Source organism: Diabrotica virgifera, chromosome 8, assembly GCF_917563875.1.
Source record: "Diabrotica virgifera virgifera chromosome 8, PGI_DIABVI_V3a".
In the NCBI taxonomy this organism is placed as follows: Eukaryota; Metazoa; Arthropoda; class Insecta; order Coleoptera; family Chrysomelidae; genus Diabrotica; species Diabrotica virgifera.
The window spans coordinates 215,949,011-215,970,078 of NC_065450.1; the positions used below are offsets into that span (position 1 = coordinate 215,949,011).

General features: G+C 30.6%; 1 protein-coding gene across 1 annotated transcript in view; it reads left to right on the top strand.

Annotated features, from left to right (window-relative positions):
• The window catches only part of LOC114329427 (DNA topoisomerase 3-alpha), a 42,767-nt gene extending 23,024 nt beyond the window's left edge, over nucleotides 1-19,743 (top strand). The window contains exons 9-15 of the mRNA XM_028278525.2: nucleotides 1,282-1,584; nucleotides 9,066-9,186; nucleotides 11,062-11,206; nucleotides 11,511-11,870; nucleotides 14,503-14,765; nucleotides 18,362-18,563; nucleotides 19,671-19,743. Coding sequence (XP_028134326.2) covers nucleotides 1,282-1,584; nucleotides 9,066-9,186; nucleotides 11,062-11,206; nucleotides 11,511-11,870; nucleotides 14,503-14,765; nucleotides 18,362-18,563; nucleotides 19,671-19,702 — 1,426 coding nt within the window. The 3' untranslated portion in view covers nucleotides 19,703-19,743. The remainder of the gene's footprint in view (nucleotides 1-1,281; nucleotides 1,585-9,065; nucleotides 9,187-11,061; nucleotides 11,207-11,510; nucleotides 11,871-14,502; nucleotides 14,766-18,361; nucleotides 18,564-19,670) is intronic.
• The last annotated feature ends 1,325 nt before the right edge of the window (nucleotides 19,744-21,068 follow it).

A 21,068-nucleotide genomic window follows, 5' to 3' on the forward strand; every position in this document is an offset into this window, starting at 1 on the left:
CTATCTAGGTGAGTGTATACTATCGACAAAAATCAAAATGTGTTGTAAAGGTGAGGAGTGCAGCTCTCGTAGGCAATTTTTTGCATTTTAGGGATAATACATGATTTTTGCCATTTCGGGATAAGACATTAAATTAACACTATACAGGGTGAGTGGGGAGGAACGCACCAAACTTTAAGACTGTATAATATATGTAATAATAACTAGAAATAATAACTAGAAATAACTCATATGTTGTTATTCGATTTTCATTTGTTTCCGAGATACGGAGTGTTAAAATTTTTCTTACAAAGTGATGATTTTTAAAGAAAAAAAAAAAAATAGTATGCCACTGAGATATTTCAAAATAAATATTATTTTTGAATTCCCCGTTCAATTTCTGACAAACAATCTATTTCAAACCACGCTTCGTTTTCATGTAAAAAATAAAATATATTAATGCTTACAAATATTCGAAATAACTTTTTACACGTACATAATATATTCTTTTTCTCATGAGCATCCTTCAGTGCGTCACAGTTTTTCGATTTCTTTCTAATGCATTAAATTGCATGTGACAGAAAAAAGGCACGTCGGTGATTACAGACACTTATGTATTCTAGTTGTCGATAGATGGCGCTATAATCGAAAAAAAATTACGAATTATATAATATATCTACGAATATAATCTGTACAATTTATAAGACTATACAAATCAAAGAAAATATCATTTTATAAATGCAATAAACACAATTGATTTGATTTTATGCCAAATTGCAAATAAAATGTGACAAATGTCTTAAATGCGTATTATCATGGACTTACCTTTTTTCTATCATTTCTGACGCACTGAAAAATACTCATGAAAAGGACCATAGAAACTTCGTCGAATACTTTGTAAGCGTTAAACCATTTTATTTTTTGCATGAAAACGAAGCGTCGTATGAAAAAACGGGAAGATAGATTGTTTGTCAGAAATTGAAACGGGAATTTAAAAATGATTTTTAATTTGAAATATCTCATTGGCGTACTATTTTTTTTTCTTTAAAAAATTTCATACCATTACCCGTACGAGCGCCAATGGTGAATATAAAGTTCTTAATTGTATGTCAAAAATGCACTATAACTACATCTTAAAAAACCAAGTTTAATTTGAATATCTCAACCTGTTTTAGAGCAATAAATAAATCAGCAGTTGGAAAAAAAAATTTAAGTTAACATCCAATCTCAACAGTTAAACAACAGTTAAGATTTTGTACTGTGTACAAAGATAGGGTAGATTTTGTACTGTATTATTTTTAGTTATAACAACGTGGGTTTAGAAATATCCTTGGCCAAGCCAACGCTTCGAGCAGATTTCGAAAAGGATCTGAAATTAATTTGCGATGGCCTCAAAGACTACGAAGAGGTGCGAATAGAACAGGTCGCCAAGTATAAGGCGGTCTTTCAAACTGTCGCACAGAAAATGCGACTGATCGATGAAAGTTTGGGAAATAGATTGGATGATCGGCCGACAGATGTCGTGGACGACCAGATCGTTAATAATAATGATGAATTTCGACCGGCTATGAAGTGCCCGAAGTGTGGACATGACATGATTGTAAGGTATTGGAAATTTTTTTAAAGTTATTACTTATGTATTTTTAATCTATTGATAACATTAAAGAGCCGTTTTACATGACAGAGATTTAATTCGAAAATTATTTTAAGAGGATCGGTACGTTTTTTCGGCTGCCATGCTATTCAAATGGGGATTCATTTTTTTCGAATTCTGAGAAAACTAATAAGTATTTTTAAAAAATTTAAACGCAGAATGAAAGATTACGTTATTAGCGAGGGCCGAAAGTCCCTGAGAACTTCTATAATGTTTATTTTAATAAGTTACAGGGGTGAAAAACTAAGAGAAAATTTAGTGTTATTTTTAATTTCAAATATCTCATTCAAAATAAACTTTTTATTTATTCTAAGGGACTTTCGGCCCTCGGTAATAATTTAGTCTTTCATTCTGCGTTTAGATTTTTGAAAAATATTTATTGGGTTTTTCAGGATTCGAAAAAAATAAACACAATGTCCGTGGTAATATTTTCCAAATCTATCTTTGTCATACAACGCACTTAGGGCCGGTTTTTCAGTGCTGGGTTAACCCAGATTTTTCGGTCACCGAAATTTTTATGGTTAATCAGTTTTTCAATACTAGGTTATCGCTTAAACACGTTTAAGTTGACCAAGATTTTAACCGATACTCGCTATCATAGGTGGTTTAACTCCGAATTTTCCGACAGACGTTTATCTATATTTGCTGACAGAAGAGGTTAGTTAAATTATGACATTTTGTGTTATCGCGGGAAATATTGTATTATGTATTATTATATTCTTGATTATATCTTCATCATCAGATGAAGAATCGGAACTTGAATGCATTAATCATTTTTGTAATGTTATGTTATTTGTTATCTATAAAATAGGTTATGAAATTCTATTTTGTTTATTTTTCTGTCAAAAATCTATAGAATTGCACATCTTGGTTTAAAGCACTGAAAAACGATATAAGGGTTAAAATATTGGTTAAAATTTAAACTAGGTTAGCTAACCAAAATTTTAACCACTCACTGAAAAACCGGGCCTTAGTCGAATAGAATATTGTCAGTCAGACACTGACAATCAGTGACAATTTTAAATAATTTTTTGACATGAATCGGGAATATTTTTAGTTGTTGATTAAATAATATTGATATATAGTGTATTTGATAAATAATTGATTTAAGAGGTGAACTTTATAAAAAGTTATTTATTGTGTATTATTTATGGAAAATAGAAGCAGAGAATACATCAAGATATATTCTGTGATCCAAGTATTTTGTTGTTAAAGATGTTCAAAATTTTAAGCGTTCCATAGTTACAATAAATTATTAAAAAATCACTTTAACACTTTTCCTCTTTTCTCGATTGAGTATTAGTTTTTGTTGTAGGTACATATAAATTATTACAATCACTGATACATAGCTAGTGAAAAGATTATCACATTTATTAACTGAATTAATAATTTGCAATTATACAAAAAATAACAGTAATCCAAGAACATTCAAATGCCATCTCTTTAAGCTAGTTATGACATTGTCAAGTAGAATGACATTTTAGTAATATGTACATATCCATACTAGTGTGAATTTTACTACACGTAATTTGCCATGTAAAGACAGAAAAGGTAGGGATAGCCGTAAAATATTTGCGAATTATGTACCCATAGCCTTAAGAATAATAACGAAAATTTATGTAGTAAAATTATACAATTTTTCCATTGTTCCTTGTTTTACATCTACAGTTAAATCTTATCATAATTGTTGTGAAACGCATGCGTAGTGTGGAATGTAACTGACATTAAATAGAATTTTGTTATAAATAAAATACCAGTGATGAAAGGAAACTAAGTTAGAGGTAACATATTATCATCATCATCATCATCATCATCACACAGCCAAATTTGTCCACTGTCGGACATAGGCCTCCTCAAGATGTCTCCACCCTTCTCTGTCCTGGACAGCTGCAATGCAGTTTGTCGCTAGTCTCTTAATATCGTCGGTCCATCTGGTAGGTGGTCTTCCACGACTTCGTTTGTCCGCCCTTGGGCGCCACTCTAAGATCTTCTTTGTCCATCTGTTGTCTCTCTGTCTTGCGACGTGTTCTGACCATTGCCACTTCAACTTCGTTATGCGCTTTATGATGTCTTCCACCCCCGTTCTTCGCCGTAACTCATCATTTCGTATTCTGTCTCCCAAAGTTAGGCCAAGCATGGATCTTTCCATTTTTCGTTGTGCTACTTGTAATAAAACAAAAGACAATAAAACAAAAATAAAACAAGTAGAGGTAACATAAGAAAAGAAGAAATGTAAAATGACGTTTTAAGGTTATAAGTTACAACTTCCATTTGTTTATTTTTTACTTTTAGTAAAATACTTTACTTTTACTTTGAACATAGAACTATGGTTTGTTTTTAAATCAGGAGGGGAAAACTAAAAAGACAGATTCACACCCAAGAAAGTCACTAGAAAAATACCAAATACATCTTTTTTGTTTGATCATATCGGCTTTCGACGATAATCCATACATATTATATTATACTAATACGTCACTAAAGAGTTCTAAAAGCAACTGTTTTTATATAAAAGTAGACTAAAAATCTAAAAATTAAAGGAATAACACAGAAAACACAAAAAATCGCCGATATAACTTATTTAACATGTAAATTGACAGAGGTGTCAAAATTTCATAAATGTCATTAGTGTCAAAATTTCTTAACAGTGGAGTAAACTTGCCTGAGGTTGGACCAATTACAAACAAGCATTACGGCGCGGTAAATTTGAATCACTCCTCTTGGTTTAAAAACAGACCATAGAGGAGTACATTATTGTGCAAAAATAATAATTTGAAGGTTATACAACAAAGATACTTCACTGAATAAACAAATCAGCACGTGCTGTAATTATACGGGCTATGTTATCGTAAACACCACCGCGTTATTTAACGTTCTGCGCAGAAAATCGCGCAGTTTAATCTGAAAAATTTCTAGAATATAGAACAGGTTCTAAATTTTTATATTGAAAATTATCATGGGAAATTTCAGAGTAAATCTTGTGTTTTACATCTAATATTTTTATTAGATAATTTTTCATGGTAGTTATCAGCTTCAGTTTCGAAATAAATCTCGGTCATGTAAAACGGTTCTAAGCCAACATTTTTTATTATGTTGATTATATTTTATTTTTCTGTTTTTTTGTTCACTCTTACATCTTGGTCATTTTGATATCAATGGAAGCCATATTGAAGTTCTCTTACTACAGTTTTCCCCAAAATCAGTGGAAAACTCTTATATGTTATAGTTGCAACATACTTTTTTATACAGTCCGTCCGCTCTAACTTTTCCCATGGGTTACGACTTATTTTCAAACAAATTAAATCAAAACCTGAAGTGAACCGAACGTCGAAGTGTACAGGGTGAGGCAAATAAAGGGCCTATTAGAAAAAGCTCGAGAACTAAAGGCAACAGAATCATGAAAATTGGAATAAAGGGGTTTTGAAGGATGATCTACTAAATGAAAATATTTTCATCTCTTTGCAACTTCCGGTTATACCGGAAGTGGCTTATAACTTCGTTTTTTTAAATGGGACACCCTGTATATTTTTACATTTTTGGATTCTCTTCGATGTCTTCTTTCTTAAAATATGAGGTTTTGTAATATTACACAGGGTATTTAAAAGATAATTACGTTCTTTTATTAATTTCGTAGCAAAATTAACACCCTGTAGAATTGTAGTAGTTTGACATCTAAAACTCTACTTACGTTCAAATGATTTTTAATATACTCTACTATTGTTAAGAATCATTAGTATAGCTAAATTTTTAATTTTAGTATACAGGGTTGGTCGAAACTCGGAATGAGTATTTTCTGAGTTTTCTTAAATGGAACACCCTGTATTTTAGTATTGTAATGACATGATATTTTATGGTACTTTTTTATTTCTTAAGCATTCCCTATACCTAACTGCTTTAATTTGTGCCTAATTGTTAATCGCACCAACAATCTTAACTACGTAGGTATTTTGATAGATAAACCATTATTGGTAATTTTAAGGACCAGTCTGGATTAATATGTATATATTTCTGAAAAATTATTTGGGATTGAGTATTTTCACGGCCAACCTAATAAAATTTTACGTATTTTTTGGTGCAATTAATGTTTAGCATGAATCACCAATAACTCACAAATTAAAGCAGTTAGGTATAGGGAATGCTGAAGAAATAAAAAAGTACCATAAAATATCATTTTATTACAATACTAAAATACAGGGTGTTCCATTTAAGAAAACTCAAAAAATACTCATTCTGTGTTTCGACCAACCCTGTATACTAAAATTAAAAATTTAGCTATATTAATGATTCTTAACAATAGTAGAGTATATTAAAAATCATTTGAACGTAAGTAGAGTTTTAGATGTCAAACTACTACAATTCTACAGGGTGTTAATTTTGCTACGAAATTAATAAAAAAACGTAATTATCTTTAGAATACCCTGTATAATATTACAAAACCTCATATTTTAAGAAAGAAGACATCGAAGAGAATCCAAAAATGTAAAAATATACAGGGTGTCCCATTTAAAAAAACGAAGTTATAACCAACTTCCGGTATAACCGGAAGTTGCAAAGAGATGAAAATATTTTCATTTAATAGATCATCCTTCAAAACCCCTTTATTCCAATTTTCATGATTCTGTTGCCTTTAGTTCTCGAGATATTTCTAATAGGCCAGCTATCTGCCTCACCCTATACAGGGTGCGCCAAACCTCTGGTCTTCTTTGATTACGGCTAAACTATGAGATATACAAAAAAATGTTTATAACAAAACTAATGTGTATCAATGAGGTCTATAATTTAAAATTATTTTCAATTATACAGGGTGAGTCAGAACGACGGTATGAACCAAAGTTGTATTTTTTTAAATGGAACACCCTGTATATTAAATCATTTTTGAATATATTATTTAAAAATATGAAAAATTTGTATAAGGTCTTATAGGCCTAAAGTTAATAATTTTCGAAATATTTTCATTTATATTGAGAAAAATGGTAATATTTATAGGGCTGTGGATTATGTTTCCAAGGAAATAAAAATTTAGGTGATAGGTCAAAGTTTTTAAAATATAGTGTTATTTTTAAATAATTTAATATTTTTTACTTTTAGCCATAAAATATACAGTGTGATCACTATTTGCAAATACAAAATTTTCTCATTTTTTTTAAATGGGACACCCTGTATATTAATTTTGCGTTTTGTAGTAAATATTACAACCTTTCTTTTGGTGTAATATTGTATGTACCTAGCATGTTTTGTTTTGTAGATATTTTAAAAAAACTATAGATTTTACGTTTTTGCGGATTTTTTATTTAAAAATTTTTTTGCAAAAAAAATAATTATAATCCGGTTTTAGAAACATACACTAAAATATAAAATATGAAAATAAAAACGTAATTAAAGATTAAAATAAATCGTATGCTAGTACAATTCAATTGAATTAAATAACTTTAAATTACTTTACAAAAAATATTTTACCATATTAATGAATGCATAAATTAGTTACTAAATTAAATAAACAACCAAATTTTAAATCAACCGTAGTAATTTTTCTACTACAGCAACTTTCCTGTACCAAATTAATTGTTAGTTAAATTGTATTTAGTTAAACTTTTAATTTACCTTTTAAATTTACTTACATACATCTTGAGAATATAAAAATTATTATAAAGTATGCTTTGAAACAAATGAATGTTAAATGTATCAGCCAAATTATTTATTAATATAAATAGTATTTACTGGTGTCACAAAAACTGGTAATACTTTTGTAGTTGAAATTTTTGTAACAATTTTTTATAAAATTTTTGGATATGAAATTTGTTTTGGGCGAAACCATTAGAAATTATTACCAGCTTTTTTGACACGAGTAGGTACATAGATACTATTTACTTCTTAATATACTTCCATAACGTTCATTTGTTTCAAAGCATACTTTATACGTTCTCAAGATGTAGGTAAATTAAAAAGTTATTAACTGATCTTACTCGTAAATACAATATAACTAACAATTAATTTGGTACAGGAAAGTTGCTGCGGTAGAAGAATTACTACGATTGATTTAAAATTTGGTTGTTTATTTAATTTAGTAACTAATTTATGTATTCATTAATATGGTAAAATATTTTTTGTAAAATAATTTAAAGTTATTAAATTCAATTGAATTGTACTAGCATACGATTTATTTTAATCTTTAATTACGTTTTTATTTTCATATTTTATATTTTAGTGTATGTTCCTAAAACCAGATTATAATTATTTTTTTTGCAAAAAAATTTTTAAATAAAAAATCCGCAAAAACGTAAAATCTATAGTTTTTTCAAAATATCTACAAAACGAAACATGCTAGGTACATACAACCTTATACCAAAAGAAAGGTTGTAATATTTACTACAAAAAGCAAAACTAATATACAGGGTGTCCCATTTAAAAAAAAATGATAAAATCTTGTATTTGCAAATAGTGATCCCTCTGTATATTTTATGGCTAAAAGTAAAAAATATTAAATTATTTAAAAATAACACTATATTTTAAAAACTTTGACCTATCACCTAAATTTTTATTTCCTTGGAAACATAATCCACAGCCCTATAAATATTACCATTTTTCTCAATAAAAATGTAAATATTTCGAAAATTATTAACTTTAGGCCTATAAGACCTTATACAAATTTTTCATATTTTTAAATAATATATTTAAAAATGATTTAATATACAGGGCGTTCCATTTAAAAAAATACAACTTTGGTTCATACCGTCGTTCTGACTCACCCTGTATAATTGAAAATAATTTTAAATTATAGACCTCTTTGATACACATTAGTTTTGTTATAAACATTTTTTTGTATATCTCATAGTTTAGCCGTAATCAAAGAAGACCAGAGGTTTGGCGCACCCTGTATATACATTTTGTATCCTGTATACTATATACTACACACATCGGCGTACGTTTCACTTAGGGCCGGTTGTTCGTACGCTAATCAAGAAGTTGATTATAATCAATCAGTTTATTGTAATCAATTTTCTTGATGGGAATCAAATCGAGACATCAAAAATACATGTAAAACACTAATCATTCATTGATTGCAGGTAATTGCAGTAATTAAAATATAGCCGCAGCTGTTAAATTATTAAAAATTGCGTATTATTATTATTGATTTGTAAGTAAAAACATAAAATTAACATCAGAAAGAGTTTAATTATGGTTTATTTTAGATTAAAACCAAAATAATAAAATAAATCAGTCAACAATGACAACATAACCTCAAAATGTGACATCTGTCAGAAGTACGCTTAATCAAATATAATTGTAATTAAATATTTGATAATGATCATTTTTGATTAGCGTTCGAACAACTGGCCCTTAAGGTTTTGACTTAATTTGTTTGAAAATGAATCGTGGCGCAAGGGAAAAGTTAGAGCGGACGGACTATATATTAAAATGTACATAAATATTTCAGGCCCAAAATAAATGGACCGGGTTACTTTTTAACGTGTTCCAACTATCCAGCGTGTCGACATTCTATTTGGTTCCCTTCTTCAGTAGATACTGTAGAAGTTCAAAACGACCACTGTCCACAGGTAAGATATTTTTCGACTATTAAATATTTAGTCTTGGAGTCTTAGAGGATTGCGCTGACCCGGCCAGCCAGCAATCTTGCACTTTTGGCCAAGAAACGCACAAGCGCACAAGATTATTATACCGGGTGTCCACTTATATTTTCCCCCATTTTAACTGCCTATAACTTCTAAACGGCTCAAGATAGAAATATGCGGTTTTCGCTGAAATGTTTTATTTTAGTAAAAGTTTTGTCTGAATGGATTCAATTTTTAGTATTGCTTTCATATACAAAAAAAAAATGGCGGATTTTTGAAAAAAACGTTGTTGATTTGTTTTAATGGAACACCCAGTATATTTTTTTGTAAATTGAAAGAAAGGTTATTCACCTATCCAGCGATATAAAGTTTTTCAAAATCGGTTGTCATGTCACTGAGTAATCAATTTTTAAAATGAGAGGTGCAACGTGGATATTACATACCACTTATTGAAAATATATTATATTACCATTTATTGAAAAACAAATATTTTAAGTGAAAAAATTTAAAATGATTGTTATGCAGACAGTGATAATTGTATGAGAATTATTTATTTATTGTGAGTTAATAATATCTCCGCTCATAATTTAAAATAAAATATTAAAAAAAAAAGAATGTGTGTACTTTGTACGCACGTAAGAAGTTATACTTCTATTATATGATTTCAACGAAATCAATATACTTTAAACAGTTTCTCTACTACTTTCCAAAAAATTTTATTAAAACAATACCAAAAATTAAAAAAATAAAAAAATAAAACACACACAAACACATTGAAAAATGCCACAAATGATTTCTGAACAATAATTGTTACCAAAAATTTTAATTAAATACGTATTTTCTGAAAAAAATTATATAATAATATACTTACAATCATAAAATCTATAAAAAAAAAATAAAAAAATGATTGATAAAAAAACTTGCATTGGGCTTGAACCTACTTCCCGTGTATCCCGCCGTACGAGAGTCGAAGCGATTTCAAACTGCACCACCTTCGCGTATACGTCATGTGGGAATATACACAAACTGAATAACTTTTTGACATTTTGTTTATATGAATTTTTATTAGTTTGATTTTTATCGAATTAAAATACAACAATATATAGAGTAAGAAAACGATACATTAGATGAAAATTTGTAGAAAGTTTGTTCGTAATCAGATTATGTAAATTAAAGCATTGCCTACTAAGGGTATAGCATAGCAAGTACTAGGTAAGTACATTATTTTTTTTACATTTTCCAAATAGGTATGAAGATAATTTTTTATTGGAATACAACTGAAATATTTAGAATTACGTACCTGTGGCTTTTCAAAACTATTTAAAAACTCACTATAATTATAAATTTGATTTTATTTCTGTCCTCACAACAATAAAAACTAATATATTATACAACATTTTTGTTTATCGATAACCTCCATATTGAACAATTATTGACAGATTATTTCAACACCCAATCAGAGCCCGTATAAAGACTAACACCAAACTGTCGGTGTGCGCATGCGCGCAGATCAATATAAATTCACCCTCAATCTCAATCGCGCCTAAAGAAGTATAATTTCAAAAATCACGGGAAATCTGTAAGAACTCCCGGGAATCGGAATTTTCATTTTTTACCGACTTCCCGGGAATGTAGCTCTACCTCAGTTTACGTAATTTCAATGGCCTTCGTAATTTCATTCGAATTTAGGCTATTGATAAGCGTGCAAACATATTGAATTCGCAACAGCTTTGTATCGTGTGTACAAATGTATTTTGGATCAAATCCTAAAAAATATCAACGTATATTATGCTCCAAAAGGAGCACAATACTAACTTTCTCTACATTTCATGGTGTATTTATTTCTTTTCTTACTTTTAGTGTGGACCAAACGTAAAGAAACTAAAATTCAAGTTCAAACACAACCTTTTTCCTGGAGAGCCGAATCCAAATATTTTGTGCATCGGGGGCTGTGATATAAACGTTTTAGAAACTTTAGATATAAATCCATCGTCAGTTAATCAAAGTAAGTATTAGACATACTCTTTCAATATTTTGACACAAGTACATCTTACCTATAGTACAACACATTTATCTGAAACCGCGAACAAGAAAAATGACAGATACGTCGTTGCCTAATCGATTATTATTGTAGACCTTTGTTTATGAACTGTAAAATTAGTAATCCATAATTACTGTATAATCCTTCTTCAAATATTACACTGCCAATATTCCGTTGATGGAATCTTTGAAATCAATTACCTGGTGCTATATATACAGGAACACATTCGCAGTAATAGAAAAAATAATAATATCTTATTCTATTTTAGGAGCTGCAATTAACCACGCAACGAACAACACAATAAACAACCAAACCTTTGGAAACACCACTCGAAGGAATTCAGACAGTGGGTTCCATTCCAATTCGTCAACCACGAACAACAATTCTCATTCCAACAACGCCAACACAAACAACTCTAATAGAAACAGCAGTAACTGGTTATCCAAAAACTTTCCAGCTCAAAATACTTCTATTGAAAATAGGACCCCGGATTTGTTGCCTGGACCTTCCAGGAATATGCCCAATAGAAATAGTCCGGTAACTAACTCTGGTCAGGCAGCAGATGTTGTGTGTAATTGCAATCAAGAAGCTTTGATTTTAACTGTGAGGAAAGAAGGTCCTAATACAGGTTGGTAATACATACAGTTGTAGATTCTCAAAATATAGACCTCAAAATATTAAGATTTAACCCAAATCACTTAATAAAATATGGTTCCTTACTCAGGGGCGTAACAGAGGCCCCCGCAGCGTGAAGCTTGCGGGTGGGCCCCAATCGAGCAGGGGCCCCATTTTGTCGTCTGATATTATGTAAAAATCTGTTATAGGTACATATATGATTTTACTTTGTGTGTTCAAATTTAAAAACGTAAATTTCTAAATAAGCGTATTCGGCAAATGAATCATCTCATATCTAGAAACTTAATCCTTTCCGGTCTCACGAACTTTTATGAGTGACGACAATAAACTATAATGCTTTGTACGTGACTTTTGAAAGATTTGAGAATTGGCAATTTGACTAATTTTAGAACAATATTTCATATTTCTAAATCTAGAAATGGGTTTTCTCTTTAATCTTTACCTACTAGTATTTCGGTACAATTATCCAGAGGCGTAACAGAGTCCCCCGCAGCATGAAGCTTACGGGGGCCCAAATATGTCAATGGTCCCATCTTGTTGTCTAATATGTAAAAATGTGTTGTTATATTATTTGCATACATACGTTTTTTAAGCAGTGCAGTATTTGAAAATGAAGTTGTCCATCCGAATTAATAAAATTGTAAATATATTCGCCGATAGTAGATAGTGCATGAAGAAAGTTGTTCATCGCATAGAATAATACTAATGTAATCATTTAGTAATTTTTGTTCTATTTTATTCTATACCAATAAAGATGAAAAATATAAGTCGTCATAAACAATGCATGAATACACCAACAGATCAGTAAATGACGGTTTTGAGTGAAATTATCAGCGTCACGACGGACGTATTTGCTTGACAATTTGGATTTAGGTTCTAGTTACACTCCACTTCAAAGTTGGATTTATGCCGTTGGTTGCTTTTACTTCGGGGGGTGACACCCCTCCTTGGGGTGAAAAACATACGTTTAAAATAAGTCCGGAAATGTGTAGATTGAATAATTATAAGCAACTTTTGTTCTAAAGAGTTTTTTTTATCTATGTTAATACTTTTCAAGTCATTTGCGAGTGAAAATGTTTATTTTTCAACAAAAAACAACGTTTTCAGACGGGTTTTTCGCAAATAACACAAAAATAAGTATTTATCGAATTAAATATTAGATATTGAAAAAATATTTGTAGCAAAAATGTAGCTTATAAGATACAAAAAACGGTGTACTTATTCATGAAGTCTATCGACACAGTAAAACTCATGAAAAATTATTCTTATTCGTCCAATTCCAAATCGAATATTTTAACCTGAACTAACCAAAAAATGAAGCAATTTTCGGGAAAAACTCATTAAAACTTTTTTTAAATATTTAAAAAAAGCTTTATTTTTATTTTTATTTAAATTTTTTATAAAAGTTTCTAGCACCAGAATTATATGAGTTACGCTCAAAATAAAGTACGCCCCTTTTTTGGTAAAAGAAAAATCGTGAAAATTTGCCCCTATTTCGCACCCCAAATAAAATTTATCATTAGCGTTTTTGTTTTACTATTTACTTTAAATATTTATTGTTTATATGATCTGTAAGTTTAACCGGTTCGAAGTTCTTATTTTTGAAAAAATTTGGTTTAAGAGTAAAAAACGGTTTTTTTATTTTGGAAAAATGCCTCTTTTTCAAAATAACTTAAAAAGTATTAGTGTTACGAAAAATCTCAAAGGGTAAAGAAATGTAGGTCTTGCTTTTATAAATATTTTGGCCTTATTTTGTTTTTCTGTAAGACAAAAAGTGGTTAAGATATGTCTGTTTAAAATTTGCATATACTCGTAACTAGTGACTCGTTCAAGCCCTTTCAACTAGAACCCTTTTAAAAATAAGGACGTTGAACCGGTGAAACTTACAGGTCATATAAAAAAGTTAAGTAATTTGTAAGGCGATAATGACTAGTTTCATTTGGGGTGCTAAATAGATTGAGATTTTCACATTCTTTTTACCAAAAAATGGGATTAACTGTATTCTGAGCGTAACTGGATTAATTTTGATGCTAGAAGTTTTTGTAAAAAATAAAGCTTCTTTTAAACACCTTAAAAAAGTTCTAATGAGTTGCCCGGAAAAGTATTTCATTTTTTGGTTATTTCACATTGAAATATTCGATTTGGAATTTGACGAATAAGAAAAACTTTTCATGAGCTACAACTTTTCTTTTATTGAGTCGATAGACTTCATTTTTGTTTCATTTTTTATAAGTTAGATACATTGTTGCTAACAATATTCTTTTTGATCGAATATTTACTCTTTGAACTATTTGCGAAAAATCGATCAAAAACGTGTTTTTTTTTTGTTGAACAATAAACATTTTTACTCATAAATAACTCGAAAAGTCTTGAGTTGACCAATTCTGTGGTGACACTGAAAATTACAAGGTATCGCCGTACTGGGTTGTAACTCATATAGGTATTTGTTACACATGTCGCATTTAGTAATTTTTTAAAGGAGGCCCCATTTTAAATTCTGTGGGGGGGGCCCCGACGGAGTTTGTTACGCCACTGTCCTTACTGAGTTAGTACGGGGTGTTTCATTTAAAAATTGAAAAACTATTTTTTCAATTCAAAAGCTACATTTATAATTTTAATTGTAGGTAGACAATTTTACAAATGTGCCAACAACATTTGTGATTTCTTCTTGTGGGCTGCCAATGACGAGAATAATGTTCAGGGTGGCTCAGCCAGTAACAGTAACGCGCAGTACCAAAGTAACCAATCTCAGAATCTCCAATGTAGATGTAGGCAAGCTGCTGTGTTACGCACAGTATCGAAGCAAGGAGCTAATACTGGAAGGCAGTTCTATACCTGTCCAAAACCTATGGGCCAAGGATGTGGTTTCTTCCAGTGGGCAGACGAGGTAATATTAAAATCCACAAGGAGGAATTTCCTGCAGTCCATTAAAATGTTACATTTTTTAAGCCATACCTTGCATTTGTTATAGGAGTCAATTGTATTTCTTTAGTGTGTAGGGGGATCAGTAGAAGCTTAAGTTCAAGTTTTTGGGGTCGCCACCCTTGTCCCCCGGCCGCCATCTTGGAAATGGGGTGCAAAGGGGTTTCTCGCTATATCTCGTAAACTACCAACCCTACGGAAAATCTAATTAAACATAAAATGTAGCAAATTAAATTTTCTACAATTTTGTTTCTATTATTTTTTATCGTCAAGTGACCAACAAAAAAGATATAAACAAAAATATGTAAACATTTTTTAACAAGTTTCCTTTTGGATGTTATAACTTTTTTTCAGTTCATTTTACAATAAAATAACATTATAGCAATTTTGTAGAGGGTTTTTCAGAGAACAATTTCCACTATAAAGTTGTTTAATTCTATTTATTTATATAGGTTTTAAAGCGCTCCAAACTTGACCAGATCCTCGAATATTCGTTGGACAAACTTGATCAACTCTAGATAAAAATTAACTTCATATTCGGATTCAGCGACCTCGAAAACATAAAAGTAGACCAAAATTGGTCATTTACCCTAAATTTGATTTTCCTGGTCGGCATAACGGTTGATGCCGCTCGCCTAATATACAGGGTGAGGCAAATAAAGGGCCTATTAGAAATATCTCGAGAACTAAAGGCAACAGAATCGTGAAAATTGGAATAAAGGGGTTTTGAAGGATGATCTATTAAATGAAAATATTTTCATCTCTTTGCAACTTCCGGTTATACCGGAAGTTGCTTATAACTTCGTTTTTTTTTAATGGGACACCCTGTATATTTTTACATTTTTGGATTCTCTTCGATGTCTTCTTTCTTAAAATATGAGGTTTTGTAATATTATACAGGGTATTTTAAAAGATAATTACGTTTTTTTATTAATTTCGTAGCAAAATTAACGTCCTGTAGAATTGTAGTAGTTTGACATCTAAAACTCTACTTACGTTCAAATAATTTTTAATATACTCTACTATTGTTAAGAATCATTAGTATAGCTAAATTTTTAATTTTAGTACACAGGGTTGGTCGAAACTCGGAATGAGTATTTTGAGTTTCCTTAAATGAAACACCCTGTATTTTAGTATTGTAATGAAATGATATTTTATGTTACTTTTTTATTTCTTAAGCATTCCCTATACCTAACTGCTTTAATTTGTGCTTAATTGTTAATCGCACCAACAATCTTAACTACGTAGGTAGGTATTTTGATAGCTAAACCATTATTGGTAATTTTAAGGACCAGTCTGGATTAATATGTATTTATTTCTGAAAAAATATTTGGGATTGAGTATTTTCACGGCCAACCTAATAAAAATTTACGTATTTTTTGTTGCAATTAATGTTTAGCTTGAATCACCAATAACTCACAAATTAAAGAAGTTGGGTATAGGGAATGCTTAAGAAATAAAAAAGTACTATAAAATATCATTTCACTACAATACAAAAATACAGGGTGGGGTGGCGATTGGGCTATGCTGGTCTATTACGCAATCGAATTTAAAGCGGACTGTATGGAAATAATAACAAAAAAATTCTTACCTTATTTTAACTGGTAGGTCGAGAAGTCTTCAGTTATTAGTAAGGTGAAGGAAGGAGGGAGAAAGGGTTAATTTATTTTTTACTATAACTGAAACCGGCGTTTTTTGGCGACACTTGATAACTACAGGAAACGACTTAACAATTCAATTTGTTCTTACTTACTGACTACCACGACTAGTTAGTACTAACGAAAGGTAGTTAAAGAGAAAACAAAAAATTTAGTACAATATCTGGGCAAGAAAATAGGCCAGGTACTTCGAATGAAATAAATTTAATGAGGCCAAAACACAGGGTGTTCCATTTAAGAAAACTCAGAAAATACTCATTCTGAGTTTCGACCAACCCTGTATACGAAAATTAAAAATTTAGCTATACTAATGATTCTTAACAATAGTAGAGTATATTAAAAATCATTTGAACGTAAGTAGAGTTTTAGATGTCAAACTACTACAATTCTACAGGGTGTGAATATTGCTACGAAATTAATAAAAAAACGTAATTATCTTTTAAAATACCCTGTATAATATTACAAAACCTCATATTTTAAGAAAGAAGACATCGAAGAGAATCCAAAAATGTAAAAATATACAGGGTGTCCCATTTAAACAAACGAAGTTATAAGCAACTTCCGGTATAACCGGAAGTGTAAAATTGATGAAAATATTTTCATTTAATAGATCATCCTTCAAAACCCCTTTATTCCAATTTTCATGATTCTGTTGCCTTTAGTTCTCGAGATATTTCTAATAGGCCAGTTATCTGCCTCACCTTATATAGATAGAAAAGTATTGTTTTTATTGTATTCCCATGAGAATTCGAAAATCTGGTCAAGTTTGGAGCGCTGTAAAACCTAGATAATAAATAAAATTAAACAATTTTATAGTGAAAATTGTTCATTGAAAAATCTTCTACAAATGGCATTATTTTATTGTGAAATGAACGGAAAAAAGTTAACCTCCAAAAAGAAAACTTCTTACAAAATTATCTGTTGGTCACCTGACCATAAAAAGTAATAGATATAAAATTGTAGAAAATTTAATTTGCTACATTTTATGTGTAATTACATTTTCTGTAGGATTGCTAGTTTAGGAGATACAGCGCGAAAGCCCTTTGCATCCCTTTTTCCAATATGGCGGCTGGAGGACAAGGGTGGCGACCCCAAAATCTTAAACTTAAGCTTCTACTGAACTCCCCTACACATTAAAAAAAATAAAATTGACTCCTGTAAGAAATGCAACCCTGAATGTAACATTTCAATGGACTACTCTAGCTGGCTGTATACCATTAATTATACAAAAATTTATGAAAAATTTTCTTTATAAAATGTATATTTATTTTAAAAACCCTAAAAAGGGCTACAAATACACCAGAGCGTTTTCGCTCTCTAAGAAGATCATCATCAGTGTTCTTGCAAGCTTTACATGCTAAGCCACCAAAAATACATCGGTTAAAAGCGTTTAAATATCGACTAAGTGTCTCACATTAGACTGTTAATATTAAATCCAAAAGATGGATAAAATCCCTAAGCACGTGAGTTGTTGAGTAAAAATTCTTTCTTCACATTGAGAACGGTGAAAGTCAACTGACCCACGTGCTTCGCGTAAGGTCATATAATGCCTTAGGGATCCTTAGGGATTTTATCCATCCTTTGGATTTAATGTTTAACAGTCTAATGTGAGACATTTAGTCGATATTTAAACGGTTTTAACCGATGTATTTTTGGTGGCTTAGCGTGTAAAGCTTGCAAGAACACCGATGATGCTCTTTTTAGAGAGCGAAAACGCTCTGTTGTATTTGTAGCCCTTTTTAGGGTTTTTAAAATAAAAATACCTTTTATAAAGAACATTGTTCATCAAATTTAATTTTTTTGAGATAATATTAATTTTTATTTGAGAGGAAGGAAATGATCGACTACCTCTTTAGACTTAATTTAAAATGATGGTAAATTAGGAATTATTGTTTTCTTTTAGGACGCAGGAAATGGCAACAATTATGGAGGTGGTGGTGGGGACGATGATTTTGGCGGAGGAGGCGGTAGGGGAGGAAGAGGTAATTGGAATAACGGTAATAACTTTGCTAAAAAACGGAAAACAGACAATTCTAGAAATCGAACCACTTCTCACAATAACCAAACCAAAACAAAACGGAAGTGTGGACACTGTGGAGAAGAAGGTAAGTTGACTCGTAGAATAAACGTTTTAGTGTTTTGAAATATTTACAATGAAATAAATGAAAGATTTCAAATCGGCAGACTGAGTTTTAAATGCATCAAAGCGATAGCGAAGCTTTTGCTGAAATCCTGAACTTTCGCAAATTTTGTACAGCTCAAAAGGACAGAAAACGATTTTAACAAATCGTGTTTCGTTTATGGCCTTCAAAGTAGATGGTACTTATGTTGCTATCCACTTTAAGTAGGAAATAAGCAGGAGACATTTTTGCCGCCTGTGTGTGAATTTGTATCAGCCCTAGTCTCTGGTGATGTAGGGGTATGCTGAAACAACGTTGTAGGACTATTCATACCTGTTCATACACGGAAGGTTTTATGAATTGTGTTCTTGCGCCATATATTTGGATTTTAAATGCATCAAAGTGATAAGGCTTTCGCTGAAATCCTAAACTTTCGCATATACAGAGTGAGTTTTATGTATGGAACGCCTCAATTATCTCCAAAACAGCTTGAGGGGTTGTTATAGGTTTCAGTGAGGAAGGGTATTGTGATGCGGTCGATATTATGGTTGTATTTGCATTGTTGTCAGATCTTACGTTTTTCTGGAAATCTAATGAACTTTCTTATTTCAACTGGGACATCCTGTATATTTTTTTCGGTTTAAAGTCCTTAAAATATTGATTATTTTTTATGTAACACATCCCTATTCGTAAATGCCGTAGTTTCGGAATTATTGCTACATATATTTTAGAAAAAATTTAGACAAATTATAAATATCAATATTTTCGGCCCGGGCAGACATTATTTTAGGTTCTCTGGATCACTAGAGCAATAACTCCGAAATTACGGTAGTTAGGTATAGGGAATATTACAAAAAAAAGTCAGTACTTCTTAAGGACTTCAAAACGGAAAAAATATACAGGGTGTTCCATTGGAAATAAGAAAGTTCATTAGATTTCCATAAAAACGGAAGATCTGACAACAATGTAAATACAACTATCTCTAACAAAATCTATAAAAATCGTACAAGCCGTTTCCGAGATAATTGAGGCGTTCCATACATAAAACTCACTCTGTATATATATCAAAATAATATTATATATTTTTTTCAGGTCATATAAAAACTAAGTGCCCAAATAAGTGAAGTTGTATATTTTTATAATAAATATGTTATTTTTATAAGAAGTCTTTTAATTTTGAAAGGAGTGTACATAATATGAAGTGATTCCTGATAAAAACAATTATCCTACTGGTCGTTAATGCATATTTCCCAATATCTTGTTTGAAGTAATTTAATATTTTATAATTATTAATGAAAAATAAAAAATATCACGTAAGGCTTTTATGACCTGGAAACCAGTTTTATGTAACGGAAGCCTGTCGATGAATATTCGCAAGAAGGCCCTAAAATGTTACGTGTGGTCTATATCATTGTATGGTTATGAGAAATGGACGTTAAAAACCACAATGATAAATAAATTAAAAGCATTCGAATTGTGGTACTATCGACGAATCCTAAAGATATCGTGGGTTTCTCACACTTCCAATGAAGATGTTCTCCAAATGATTAATTCAGAACGTCTGCTCACAAACATAATAAAGAGGAGAAAAACAATACTTCGGCCATATAATTAGAGGTCCTAAATACCATCTACTTCGCCTTATAATACAAGGAAGAGTGTAGAGAAAGAGATGAATTGACCGAAAGAAACTTTCATGACTGCGTAATATTATAGTCCAGGGCGCATCAGTTTTGAGATAGACGTTGAGAGGTGACTCAAATTTTTTTGCAGAAATTGCTTGAAAATAACTCAAATAATAATATTTGAGTTATCCTCCCACTCAAAATGGTCCGGAACATTGTTTAAATAATCAAAATGTCAAAATATGAAGGAAAAATTCGATTTTTTATCGGTTTTTTGATTATAACTTTAAAAGTATTCATTTCTGAGAAAAGTTGTACTGACATAAAAGTTGCATAATTAAATTTCCTACAATATAGAATTGGTTAAAAATTAAAAAAATAGTCACCCTTGTTGCAAAATAGCAATAAATGCGAAAAAAACCATACAAAACAAGTATTCGTATTTTACGTTTTTCAACCATTTATGCTACACTTAGGACCTTCATATTTTATCCAGAAAAACTTTATGATATAGTAAAACAACACTGTAAATTTCATTAAGATCGGTTTAATAGATTTCAGCAAAAAAGCTTTCGCTTTCCAGCTTTTTTTCTCCAAATGAATTTTTTTTAAATGTTGCAGGACTGAAAATAAAGCAGATAGCAAGTTGAATTTTGTTTTGCTTATATAAGTGTACTGTACCTTTCATCTGCAATTTGCAAAATTAAGATCGATTAATTACCACGGCGTCAGGAACTTTTTTAAATAAACATTAATTTTTGGTGCTACGCGCAGGACATCGGTGTTCGATTCACACAAGTTGATTTCCACCAAAATTGCTTCCAATCTTTATCTTATATAGTATTTTCTTACTCTATATTTTGTT